The sequence below is a fragment of the Martes martes genome, assembly GCF_963455335.1.
Source record: "Martes martes genome assembly, chromosome: 11".
In the NCBI taxonomy this organism is placed as follows: Eukaryota; Metazoa; Chordata; class Mammalia; order Carnivora; family Mustelidae; genus Martes; species Martes martes.
This window is the reverse complement of record NC_137899.1, coordinates 71,230,776-71,243,543: the sequence shown is the minus strand read 5'-3', so window position 1 is coordinate 71,243,543 and position 12,768 is coordinate 71,230,776. Positions and strand designations below refer to the sequence as shown.

The 12,768-nt window shown below is 39.7% G+C and overlaps 1 protein-coding gene across 1 annotated transcript in view; it reads left to right on the top strand.

Annotated features, from left to right (window-relative positions):
* DOCK4 (dedicator of cytokinesis 4) overlaps positions 1–12,768 on the top strand; it is a 422,803-nt gene that overhangs the window by 252,834 nt on the left and 157,201 nt on the right. Inside the window, exon 13 of the mRNA XM_080818711.1 lies at positions 7,516–7,641. Within this exon, the coding sequence (XP_080674837.1) occupies positions 7,516–7,641 (126 nt within the window). The remainder of the gene's footprint in view (positions 1–7,515; positions 7,642–12,768) is intronic.

Here is a 12,768-nt window from a genome sequence, read left to right as displayed (position 1 = left end):
CTTGGGAAAAGGGTTTTTTGGTTTGTTTGTTTTGGGTTTAGGTTTTTTGTTTGTTTGGGGCTTTTTTGTTGTTGTTGTTGTTGTTGTTTGTTTGTTTTTTAAAGAATGGAAGGTGTCTGAGTGGCTCAGTTGGTTAAACAACTGCCTTCAGCTCAGGTCATGATCCTGGAGTCCCGGAATCGAGTGCCGCATTGGGCTCCCTGCTCAGTAGGGAGTGTGCTTCTCCCTCTGACCCTCCCCCCTCTAATGGTCTCTCTCTCTCTCAAATAAATAAATAAAATCTTAAAAAAAAAAAAAAGAGTGAAGAAAAACAAACAGAACCTCAGAAAAATATACCATGAAATGTATCGATATATACAAAATGGGAGTACCAGAAGGAGAGGAGAGAGAGGAGTAGGAAAAGTATTTGGAGACATACTGGCAGAAAACTTCCCAAATTTGATGAAAACCATTAATCTGTATATCCAAGGAGCACAGTGACTTCAAGTATGGTAAACAGGAAGAGATCCACACCCAAACACATCATAGTAATAATGCTGAAAAACAAAGACAGAATTTTTGAAAGCAACAAGAGAAAAATTACTCATCCTACACAGGGGAATCCCAGGAAAGACTACTGACTTCTCACAAAATACAGTGGCAGTCAGAAGGCAGTGATGACATTTTCAAAGATTTGAATGTTTAAAAAACAAGCAATTAAAAAAAAAAAAAACCACTGAAGTGTCAATCAAGAATCTTATATCCAGCAAAACTATCTTTCAAAATTCTAGGCAAAATAAAGACAAGACCGAAAACAAAGAATTTTTTGCTAACAAATCTGCTTTGCAAGAAATACTAAAGTTCTTCAGGCTGAAGGCAAGTGACGCAGAACATAATCCAAATCCTCATGAAAAATAACACCACTAGGGATACCTGGGTGGCTCAGTAGGTTAAGCATCTGCTTTCAGCTCCTGTCATGATCCCAGGATCCTGGGATTAAGTCCGGCATCAGGCTCTCTGCTTCTCCCTCTGCCTGTCACTCCCCCTACCTGTGTGCTCTCTCTCTCCCCGTCTAACGTCTAACAAATAAATAAAAATAACACAACTAAAGGTCAGTTATGCATTTATAAAAGACAGTATAGATGGCTGTTTCTTCTCTTAACTTATCTTCCCAACTCAGTACACAGCGCAGCGACATTTTCTACAGTTTCTCAGGTCAGACACTCAGGAGTCTTCCACGATTCCTTGTTTTCCCTCATACCCCCACATCCAATATACTATGAAGATATGACTTCTTGTATGCCAATATCTAGTTTTTTTTACCATCTTTTCCCATCTCTGTTTTAACCATATCAGCATGGCCTCCATTATTTCCTGCCTTCAAATCTCTAGTATCCTTTAATTATGCTCATCAGTTCCACTCTTTATCTTTCTGGCCCATTTTGGCCAGATAGCACTAAGAAAACTTTCTTAAAATGCAAATTGGATCATGTTCCCTTTATTTAAAATTCTCCAATGACTTCTTTTGCGTTTAGACTAAGAGTAATTAATTAATTAATTAATTATGGCCTCCATTAATTATGGCTGCTTATTTTTCTGGCTTCCCCTGCCCTATTAGGAATTTTCCTGTCTTCACATGTCGGTGCACATTGCCTATTTATATTTATCATTTGTGTCTTTGTCAAATCTCTGGTAATTGAGTATTGCTCATGATAGACAGATTTGCCCCCAAAGCCTCCGTAGACCTTCATCATTCCAATATCCAGGAGATTTGTAGCACTTGGCTTAATCTAGTGGTAAGTGGGCATGCCTATTGAAAGGAAAATTGTCTTTGCGTATGGCACTTAGAGAATGCTGAACTTTTTTTTGATGGAAGGTAATTTATTGATATTCATGGTAGGGAGGAATAAGAACAGGAACAATGATATTATATAATGGTAGGGGCAGTGGTCATTGTGGTAATAGCAGCCAACACTGTTGAACACTCCCTTTGTGCTAGATACCACCCAAAGTGTTTTATGGAGTTGGTATCATTATTATCTTGATTTTTACAGATATGGAAACCAGAGCACAGAGAAGTTAACATTTGACAGAGTCATGAAGCTGTATGTTATACTTCTTACACACTTAATCACAACATGTATTTATCAAATATATTTGTCATTTTTTAATTTTCGCATTGCTGTATAGTCACAGCTACATGTTATTTGGTTCACTGGTGGTAAAATGGCTGATGTAGTCTAAAATTAATTTTGCATGCTACTTATAAATCATGCTGTGCTTGGCATTTTTTATATAAAAGTGCAGAATTTCATGAATTTAAAAGGAGTCATCTTATGAAGTGAGTTAACTTCAATTCCCATGAAATTGGAGCTACCAAATAATCAACCGTGTTTGATTTAACAGATACGAAGCCTTTCTTTCCTCTACTACTGCTCTGTAAGGGGAGCTTTATTGTGAAAAATACATTACTTTGTGATAGACTCTAGATTAATTAATGTCTATGCCTTTGTTCAAAATTAGATATCAAATCATTGTAATTGGCTCTTAAACATCTAGGCAGATAAAAATGTTCAGTTTAATGATTGCTTCTTTTAATAAGAGGAACGGTTCTCCCTTAGCAGTTTCAATTTTGGTACTTAGATTAAGGACTGGGAAAAAGTAACTGTAAAACATTATCGATATATTTTGTGAAATATAAGCTGACTCTTCAGCTTATATTCCTGTTTTTTGTTTCCAAAAAATCTTCCCTGAACTTTCAAATTCCCTCAGTCAGTAATGCTTCCTTATTTTTTTTTTGTTTCCTTATTTTAATATTCATATCATACGCGTAACCCATTCTGCTTTACATTTTGTTTATATGTATGTGTCTTATGTTCAGTATGAGATTATCATGTCCTTTGAGTAGGAACCCTACCACATATATTCTTATATCCCACCTTCCACCCTCCTCTCAAGCTGAAAGTTACTGGTATGCCCAAAATGGGCAGTTTAAATTGTAGCAGTACTAAGCTAGTGTACAAATAAAATTTTATTTTTTAAATTTAATTAAAAACTTGTTGATTATAGTTGATACCATGCTATATTAGTTTCAGGTGTACAACACATAAAATTTTAGTTAGAAGTCCTAGCCCCAGAGATAGCAGGTATAAGGTGAGAACAGAGAAGTCAGCTGTAAAGGAAAAGAATAGAAACAAAAATGCTGCTCTGTGAACACACCCTGTGTCATGAATGACCATTCCTGAAAGGATAGGGTAATCCTCAGGTAATTGGAAAGGGTGAATATTTGATGAGTCTCTCCTTTGTAGTGATGAGTAGTTTCCTCATCTTAATGCATTATTTCTTATTGTTCTGCTGACTCTTTTATCCAACCTGTTGGTTTTTGTCATGGTAATTAAGGGCCACAATAAAAATAGAATCTGGAATTTCCTTGATGGAAAAATAAGTGATATTGCTATGGCTTTTTGTGAGTTAGTGCCTGTGGACTCACCCTTAATCATGTTTTTTGTTTTATTGAACGTACACCCACTCTTGAACATTGCATGTTGAGTGTTGTGGGATTTTTTTTTCTCTTTATTTTATTATTTTTATGGAAACTGAGTTGATGATTTAGGAAGAGCCAAGTAAATTGTGGTGAAGCCCTCAGTTCAGTTGGCCTGTCCAATTCTTGACAATCTGTGAGCTCTTTGGTTTGAAGAAATCGAAGCACCTCAAAATGGCAGAACCTTCCCCTTTCCTCCAAATTGGTGTCACTCAGCAAGACAAAGGAAATCATAATCTATATCTATTTAATCTATTTATATCTTCTAAAGCTCCAGAATGAAAACTGCCAAGCCTTCTATCCAAATTTTAGGACAGGTTTAACTCTTAAATACAATGTCCCCCTGCCCAATAGTGTTTTGTCTGATTTCCTCATTTCCTTCATTCATCTACAAGCTGGCTCTTCCCTGTTTTCCCCTAATTGGGCCCTCTCAATCCTTTTGCACTCTCTAATCTCTGTGGCACTTACTGTTTAAAGTACATTGATGTAGTTCTCTTTTCATGTTTACATATATCCTTTCCTAACACATATTATTTTTCTATCTTGAATTTTCTTTTTTCTTTTTAAAGATTTTATTTATTTATTTGACAGAGAGACGGAGAGATCACAAGTAGGCAGAGCAGCAGGCAGAGAGAGAGGGGGGAGCTGGCTCCCCACTGAGCAGAGAGCCCAATGTGGGCTCGATCCCAGGACCCCGAGATCAAGACCTGAGCCGAAGGCAGAGGCCTTAACCCACTGAGCCACCCAGGCACCCCTATCATGAATTTTCTTAAGCACTGTCTTTGACTGAATGCTTTTCTTTTTTCATCGTTTTATCTTTTGTTAGGTTTCAGCTTACGTTTAAAAAAAAAATCGCTAATGGTTAAATGAATTCTGGCTCCGATAGGGCAAAACCAGAATTCTAGTCACTTTACCTTCTTCTAGCCCCTAACCCAAAAGCATGGTGTCTTTGCTTTCCATTACTATTCAGTTCTTTTCTTCCTTTACACATGCCACAAAATGTTGACAGTGTCTCTGGTCAGATCCTTTGATGAGAAGTCCTAGTGAATTGATCTTTACTTGCAAAAAAATTACAGGACCTCAGGAATTTTGTTAAATCCATATGATTCTGTATTTGAAAGCATCGTTTCTGGTATTCCAGATTTGAGCAGTGTTCTTCCCAGCAGGAGGGACTGTTCTTATGTACCATGTCTGGCACACACTGCTAGTCTACAAATATCAGCTCCTGATGATGTTAATGGTGATGGTGATGGTGTGGGTGAGTGTTTTGAAGGCAAAAGGACAGAAGTGGGTAGAGAACAGAAACACCAGTAATGAGGTGGGGGTAGTGGGAGAGCGTGAGTCAGGAAGAAATAGCTGCTGGGACAGATGGATTATAACACATGTTAGTTTGTATTCATCCTCCTGCCTCTGGGTTTTAAAAGGAAACAATAGCACCACATTAAAGTATCCCGAAGCTGCACTGACTGTTTCACTGTCAAACCGTCCAGACCACTTATACTCCCCTCTTTCATTCCTTGTGGGCACTGGGGGGCATGTGCTCCTCCGTTGTGTTACCTTCAGTCACCCAACTCAAATGGAGTGGGGGCAGGGAGAGGGATAAGGGAAAGGTAGGTAAAACTGGAATGAACATTTAATTAACGTTCCTGAGTACCCGCCAGATTTAACCTAATTCTGATAATAACTCTTTTACACATTCTCTTGGACTGACACTGAAAAGTATGAGGACATAATGATGCAGTCCTGTCCTGTCCTTCACTTCTTTAGTCTTTGACCCTTGGGTATGCCCCCATCTAGGTCAGATTTGAACCCCAGGAAAGGCTCCATTTTCTCTCTGACCTAATGCTTTTTTTTTTTTTTTTGAACAAATTTTCCTGATGTTTTAACCACTTTTTTGGAAACCGAGCAAACTAACTAACAAGACACTGCTTTTGTTGTTATTTATTCACTCTGTTGAGGGAGAATGAAGGGAAGATCCTAATGTAGATGTGTGCTGGATACACTTTGCATTTCTTTTTTATTCCAGCATGATTGTTGTCATTCTTATGGTTTATGTTTGAGATAATATTGAAGTACTATAAATTATGAATGTGGAATGATAGCTTGCATGTGGTAACTAATGATATAGATAGAGAATCTTTGGAGCACAGATTTATTATCCTCTTGAGTCCACTGTCCAAATATATTTTAAAATTGAGTTCATACTAGCTGTTTACTCGAAGGATACAGAAATACGGATTCGAAGGGATGCGTGCACCCTGATGTTTACAGCAACATCATCAGTAATACCTGAACTATGGAAAGACCCCAAATGTCCATTGACTGATAAATGAATAAAGAAGGTGTAATATATTGATATACAATGAATATTCCTCAGCCATCAAAGAGAATGAAATCTTGCCATTTGCAAAGACATGGATGGAGCTAGATGTATTATGCTAAGTGAAGTCCGTCAGTCAAAGACAAATACCGTGATCTCATTCATGTGTGACGTTCAAGAAGGAAAACAGATGAACATATGGGAAGGGGAAAAAGAAGAAAAGGAGAGAGGGAAACAAGCCATAAGAGACTTTTAATCATAGAGAACAAACTCAGGGTTGATGGAGGGGTGGTGGGAGTGGGGGATGGGCTAGATGGGTGATGGGGATTAAGGAGGGCACTTGTGATGAGCACTGGGTGTTGTATGTAAGTGATGAACCACTGAATTCTACTCCAGAAACCAACATTGCACTGTATGTTAACTACCTAAAAATTTTCATTAAAAACAAATAATAAAATAGATAAGAAAAAAATTGAGTTCAGTTTAGTGATGACTGGAAGTTTTAAAAATAAGTCTGCTTTGATCGGCTTCATTTTCTATCACTAACGTAAGTAACGGACTTTCTTTCCTTTTGTTCTTTCTTGTTTAAAATAACAGAAGAAAAGCAAGAGGGAATTAAAAAACAGAAGTAGCCTCTCAGAAATATACAAATATATTCACAAAGATGACATTAATTTCCTTTCTGTACTTCTTGCCTGAGATTTGGGGAAAATTGATAAGAAAAATTTATCATTCATCTTTTATATATCCCACTCTAGTGATGTCACTAAAATTGGGGTTTAAAAAAAGATAATTTTACTACTTTACCAACTAAATACCCTTTTATTTGTCAAAGTGGCCTGTATCCTGCTAAATTCTTCTCAGAAAATAATGTCATTAGGAAATTCTAATGCACATAATATTAATATAAACTTGGTTTTGTTATAACCACCTTTGTTACTTAAGTTTTTTAAGATTTTTTTTTTGTTTGTTTATTTATTTGAGAGGCGGAGAGTGTGCATGAGCAGGAGGAAGGGCAGAAACAGAGAGCGAGGAAATCCCACACAGACCCGTTGCCGAGCGAGGAGCCCTTTGCAGGGCTCAGTGTTATGATCCTGAGATCACAACCTAAGCCAAAACCAAGAATGGACACTTAACCCAGCCAGGCACTCCTGTTACTTATGTTTTAAGACATTCTCGATGAATATCCCTAAAATCCTTGAATTATTACATGACTTTATCTTTGTGTCTACCTTTATGGTGTTTAGTAAATATTCATAGGTTTTATAGAGTTAAAGGAAATGAGAACTCCACTTTTGAGATCAGTGTCTTCAAGGGCCAGGTAGCCACTGACAGTTGCTGGCACAAGTGTTCGTGCAGGGACATTTCCTTCTGGCGGGGGTTGCTGAAGAAGAGAGTGTAGGGGCTGAAATGAGACTTCCTCTTCTTGGTGTTCTGGTCAAGTTTTTTCCAGTCGCTATGAACCTCCTTAAACACAGGAAAACTCAGAGAGTCAAGTTGGAAAAATGTTTTGTAGAAATTATTCCCATAGATTTTTAAAAATTTTGTCTGCATAGTAACCTTTCATTTAAAACAATGCTATTATAGTTGCGGGCTTGTTGAAGCAAGTTCAGATTTCCATTCATGCTATTTCTGTCCTTCTATTTTTTACTCTGGTATCTCTCATTTATTTTAGGTTTAGCAGTTTCCCTACAGCTATTACATGGAGACATTGAACAAATCAGAAGGGAATACTCATCAGTATTTTCTCACGGAGTGTCTATAACGAGGAAGTTGGGTTTTTCTAATATCATCATGCCTGGTAAGTGACTTGAGATGGACCAAAGGTTGACATATGGTTATTATGTCTGTGTTGGACACTTGAGAAATTTTTCAGATAGTCAGGTTTGAAGAGTTCAGATGGACTGTGCTACAAAAGGAAATGAGGTATATGGTAATAAATAAGCAAAGATTTCTTAAAAATATCTTTACATTTTGATTATATTGGGGTGGATAACTTAGAGGGCCATGCTGCATTCTTTATGACCCTTAAGAAGAGGGAAAACTGGGGTAGGATCCAGAAAATATTTTACCCTTGGGTGGAAAATGTTAGTGAAGTCACTTAGGGGAAATCCTTACAGGTTTTGATAAGAATAATTGTTGAGCAGCATTTCGCCCTTCTTGGAGGATTTTTCTATCTAAGTTGTGTATATGTAAATAAGCAGCCATATGCAAATACCGTATGTATTTCTACACCTTTCCTAGTTCTGTTTGAGATCTATTCAGATCTCTCCTAACAATCTGAAAGGACTCAAAAAAAAGTGCCTTTCTAAGTTTTAAGTGTTTAATGAGAGTCACGCGGTTCAAGTAAATGCCAAGTGGTAACATTTCTCCGTGCCCTACATCCCACCCTCTACAACCAAGAGAAAAGTAGACCAAATGAAATACTCTGAAATTGTTAACAGTATTTTTAGAAACGAGATCAGGTAAATCTCTGGTTAAATCTCGTATGTGGAAGCAAGCGCAGGAAGTTGCATTGGACAAGGCTCCCAGCACAGCTGTGAGAGGGATGGTGAGACCGCTGCGCATGAAGACCTCATGTGATACAGAAATGACCAGCATTGCCCTGTTGCAGCATCTCGTGATCTCTTTATGCAAATCTGTTAATGCAGGGAAGGCTCAGCAAGAGCCTGGAAATTTCCTGAGATGACCTGACCTGGCTTAGGGACCAGCTCTGCCTGAGCATCTCATGCTACTGTTGCTGAAAATGACTGTTTATAGAACTGTTTACTTGGTGGCCTGTTACTCAGTTGCTCTCACACCCCATCATTATTTCCTTCAGTTGCTATAAATAACTGGTATTTCCTTTGTAACAAAAAAAGAAAAAAATTTCATGCCACCAGGAAGCAAATTGATGGGCAAATCTAATATAAAAAACATATTTTCAAACAGAATGCAGACAGCTGCTGGAAGAATTCCTCAGCTTGGTCTCTGGGCAGTATCATTGACAAGTGGAAAAACACAAAGCAACATGACACTTCACCAGCTGAATAATTGTCTGGGATGTGCTGTGCTCATGTCCCTTTTGTCTGGCTTTAATGATGGAAATGAACTTCGAGTGGAAGAAGGCTCGCTTCTGTCCCTCTGCTGCACCACCGTAGAGTGGCGAGGTTCTCCCTGCTCAGGCAGTCGGTCTCCAGGACCCCAATCTGCAGTGCCGGGGATGCCAAGAGATTATTTTAAAGTACTTGCTTCTTTTTCTCTTCTTTTCCTTCTGTGGCTTCTTCATCTTCCAAATTAGAGGAAGACGGGAAAGGCTCGTGTGTTTACATAAACAGCAAACAGCAACTTTAAAACTCAGTGGAATTTTTTTGCATTGGCAAACAAGTGCTCATTGTTCTGTCTCCCTTTATTTCAGAATGTTGACTTGTCAGTTGTTTCTCACTGGTGGCTATAATGCAGACTTGAGCAGAATTCTTCTGTGAGAAGGCATACTTTCGAGGCCAGGGTTGCACTGACAGTCTGCTGGCATGTTTTTTTTTTATTTTCCTTTCACTTTCTAGACTCATCCTTCAGAGTTGATTTGTGTTCTGATAGGGGTCGGGACAGGTGAGGCCCATGCTTGGACCAACGGGACAGGCTCATCAACGTAGCTGCCGAGTCTCTGCAGAAGGACTTACCTGTGGTCCTGACACTGACAGGAGCATACACAAAACTCCTGTTGAGGATCATAGCATGTAATCGGTGCCAGACTCTTTTTGGAATAAGAAAAACACAGAAACTGAAACTCTGCCCTTGGTCTGACTGCTGGAGGGGCAGGCGTCTGAGCTGTCACCTAGTGTGAGGCGGTGATCTGGCCATGTGCTTTCCAGCCACCATGACCCTTTCCCGTTGTTATGGGTCGGTCCTCCAGCACTTTGTTTCTTAGGGTGTCTAATTTTCAAAGAGGACAAGTCACTTTCTTTGAAGCTCTATCACTGCTCCCTACAAACCACACAGCTCTGCCGAAAGTTCTATCGTTTGCTCTCTGAGCCCATGACAGGAAAAATATTTCAATCCGTACTCTCCAGTAGAGCTGTAATTAGAGCCACAAATGTAATTGTAACTTCTCTAGTAGACACTTTCAAAAGAGTGAGAAAGAGTAGAGATTAATTTTAATAATGTATTTTATTTAACCCACTACATTCAGAATATTATCATTTCAATAAATAATTCATGTAAAAAATTCTTAATGAGTTATGGTACACTCTCTTCTTTAACCTCCATTCTTGAAGGCTGCGAAGTCTTGCCCATTTACAGCCTCTTTTCAGCCAAGTCACATTTCACGTACTTAGTCGCCACATGTGGCAGCGGTTACAGTATTGGACAGCCTGCCTCTAAATGTCTTAACAGACTGTACTGAATATCGGGAAGCACTAAGTTTCCATTCACCAGACATTCTGGAGCAAAGCTGGCTGATGTGTCTGGAATGTCATGGGAGGTCAGGCTGAGCCCACCCCCTTGCCGAGCCCACCCCCTTGCCCCGCCCTGGAAGGTCCATTCTTATTCTGAGTTTATGGTTCTTTCTAGGCGAACTGGTCCTTGCTTTAATCATCATCTCCCTACTTCATCTTCCCCATTTGTGCCGTCTTCCCTTGGAGGCTTGTTCCCATGTACCAGCTGGTTAAACTCACTCTTTGTTAAGGAACCCTTAATTAAATCCTTCCGGTACATTCAGTCTTTCGTAGGAGGCCTGTGAAACTCCTAACCCTGAAAGGAATTAAGTAAGTTGTGGAGTGTTAGAGGAGGGAGAGGTTGAGATTTTCTTTTAAGCATATTATTATTCTTTATCAGTCTCTGACAGAGACATGCGGATCAACAGATACGCAGCAGCATCTGAGATAAGGCTCCTTTTGGGTGAAGCAGGTGGGAGCCAGTATGATAGGATCTTCCTTAAAAATATATCCTAAATCTAACCAAACCTCACCACTCCTCAGTCCAAGTCACGGGGCCTCCATATCATATATGTTCAACCACTTGGCTGAGATCTAAACCCCACGATCATGCTAGGGGAGGGCATCATGGTCTTTCAACCAATGAATACCTTAGCAATCCGAGAGAGGTGGAGGCTAAGAATCTTCCATGTTATCGCTGAGGTTGGGGTTCCAGCCCCAAATCAGAATGAGAGAGGGGCTGGTGCCTCCAAAATGTTGAAGTTACAGGCCATTACTCAAGGGTGTAGGACTTACCTCAGCTGGCTTTACCAGAAATCCATGCCTCATCCTAGAGTGTGATGGACATCAGGGAGCCCCCAGCCCATCCCTTCTCCTGTCTTGACACAGCACTGTTCTGGCAGGCCTATCATGGGTGCTGTTGTAGCATTCGCCATCGTTTGTTTAATGTACAAGCAAAAATTAAAAAGCGATGCCACCCAAAAGTTCACCATCTCAGTACTCTTCTAAAAACAAAAATGAGAATGACAGAAAAAAAAGCAGAGAGAACATGAATAGATTTCACAGAAGTCCACTCTATGTGAGAGCTCCAAAGTTGGTTTTCAACCCATCCATAAATGTTTCCTTTCTATGGTCTGCTTTGATATCCAGTTACGTGTGCTCTTGTCCCTGTCCCACCCCCCACCCGTAAACGTATCGTGAGGTGATAGGATCTTGGGTACAGATGGCATATGGTATTAGTTTCTTATGGCTGCTGTTATAGATCACTTCAGATGGGATGGCTGAAAACACCACAAAAATACTTTCTTCCAGTTCTGGAGATCAAAAATTTGTACAGGTCTTACTGGGCTAAAGCAAGCCCTATCAGCAGGGCTGCATTTTTCCTGATGACTGCAAGAGAGAACTTAGTTCCTTGCCTTATCCAGCTTCTGGAGACTGCCCGCACTTCTTGGCTCATGGCCCCACATCATGCCATTGTCTGCTTCCCTCATGTCCCCTTCTCTGATTCTGGCCCTCTTGCCTCCCTCTCTCTCTTATAAGGACTCTTACAATTCTATTGAACCTATCCTGATAATCCAAGAAAATCTCCCCATCTCAGATCCTTACTTAATTAATCATAGCCACAGAGTCCCTTTTGTTGTGTAAGGTAACATATTCATGGATTCCTAGGACCTGGACATCTTTTGGGAGTGCAGGGGGTGTCATTTTTCTGCCTGCTGCACACATGAAGGGCCATGAAGCCCAACCAGTGTATCCATTGCATGAATTTCTTCCTCAGGTTCCTGGTGATGGTTTTCTGGCACGTACTTGAATATTGATAATGACCAAGAACACATCATATCTCAGAATGACCTCTGTCATGTTAGACCAGTTTCTCTCCACCTTTTATCCATTAGGTTGAGTTTTTCTGCTTGCAACCTCAACATTTTTTTTTTTTTTTAAAGATTTTATTTATTTATTTGACAGAGAGAGATCACAAGTAGGCAGAGAGACAGGCAGAGAGAGAGGGCAGGGGAAGCAGGCTCCCGCTGAGCAGAGAGCCTGATGTGGGACTCGATCCAGGGACCCTGAGATCATGACCTGAGCTCAAGGCAGAGGCTTAACCCACTGAGCCACCCAGGTGCCCCGCAACCTCAACATTTTTTAATTCAGTTAACTCTCTTGTCACCGTCATTCCTCCTCTGATGGGTTCTAAGCCCTTTCTCTGTATTGTTTATGATCTGAATGATACTGCTCCTATCTGTCCCGGTTCTGTAAAGATGGTCTCTAGAACTGAAATCAGTACTTCAAGCCTGGGCCGACCCATGCAGAACAGACTAGGACTCATCCCTTCCTTGCCTAAGGCACTGGTCTGGTGAGGAAAGTTGAATTGCACTAGATTATTTGATGGCCATTCTCACCCTGTTAAATTATATTTTTTCATACTAAAAAAAATGATTTTATTTTAATATAAATTGATGATATGTTGGACACATTTCTTAATCTCTACACATCTGTTTTCTTATCAATAAAATAGA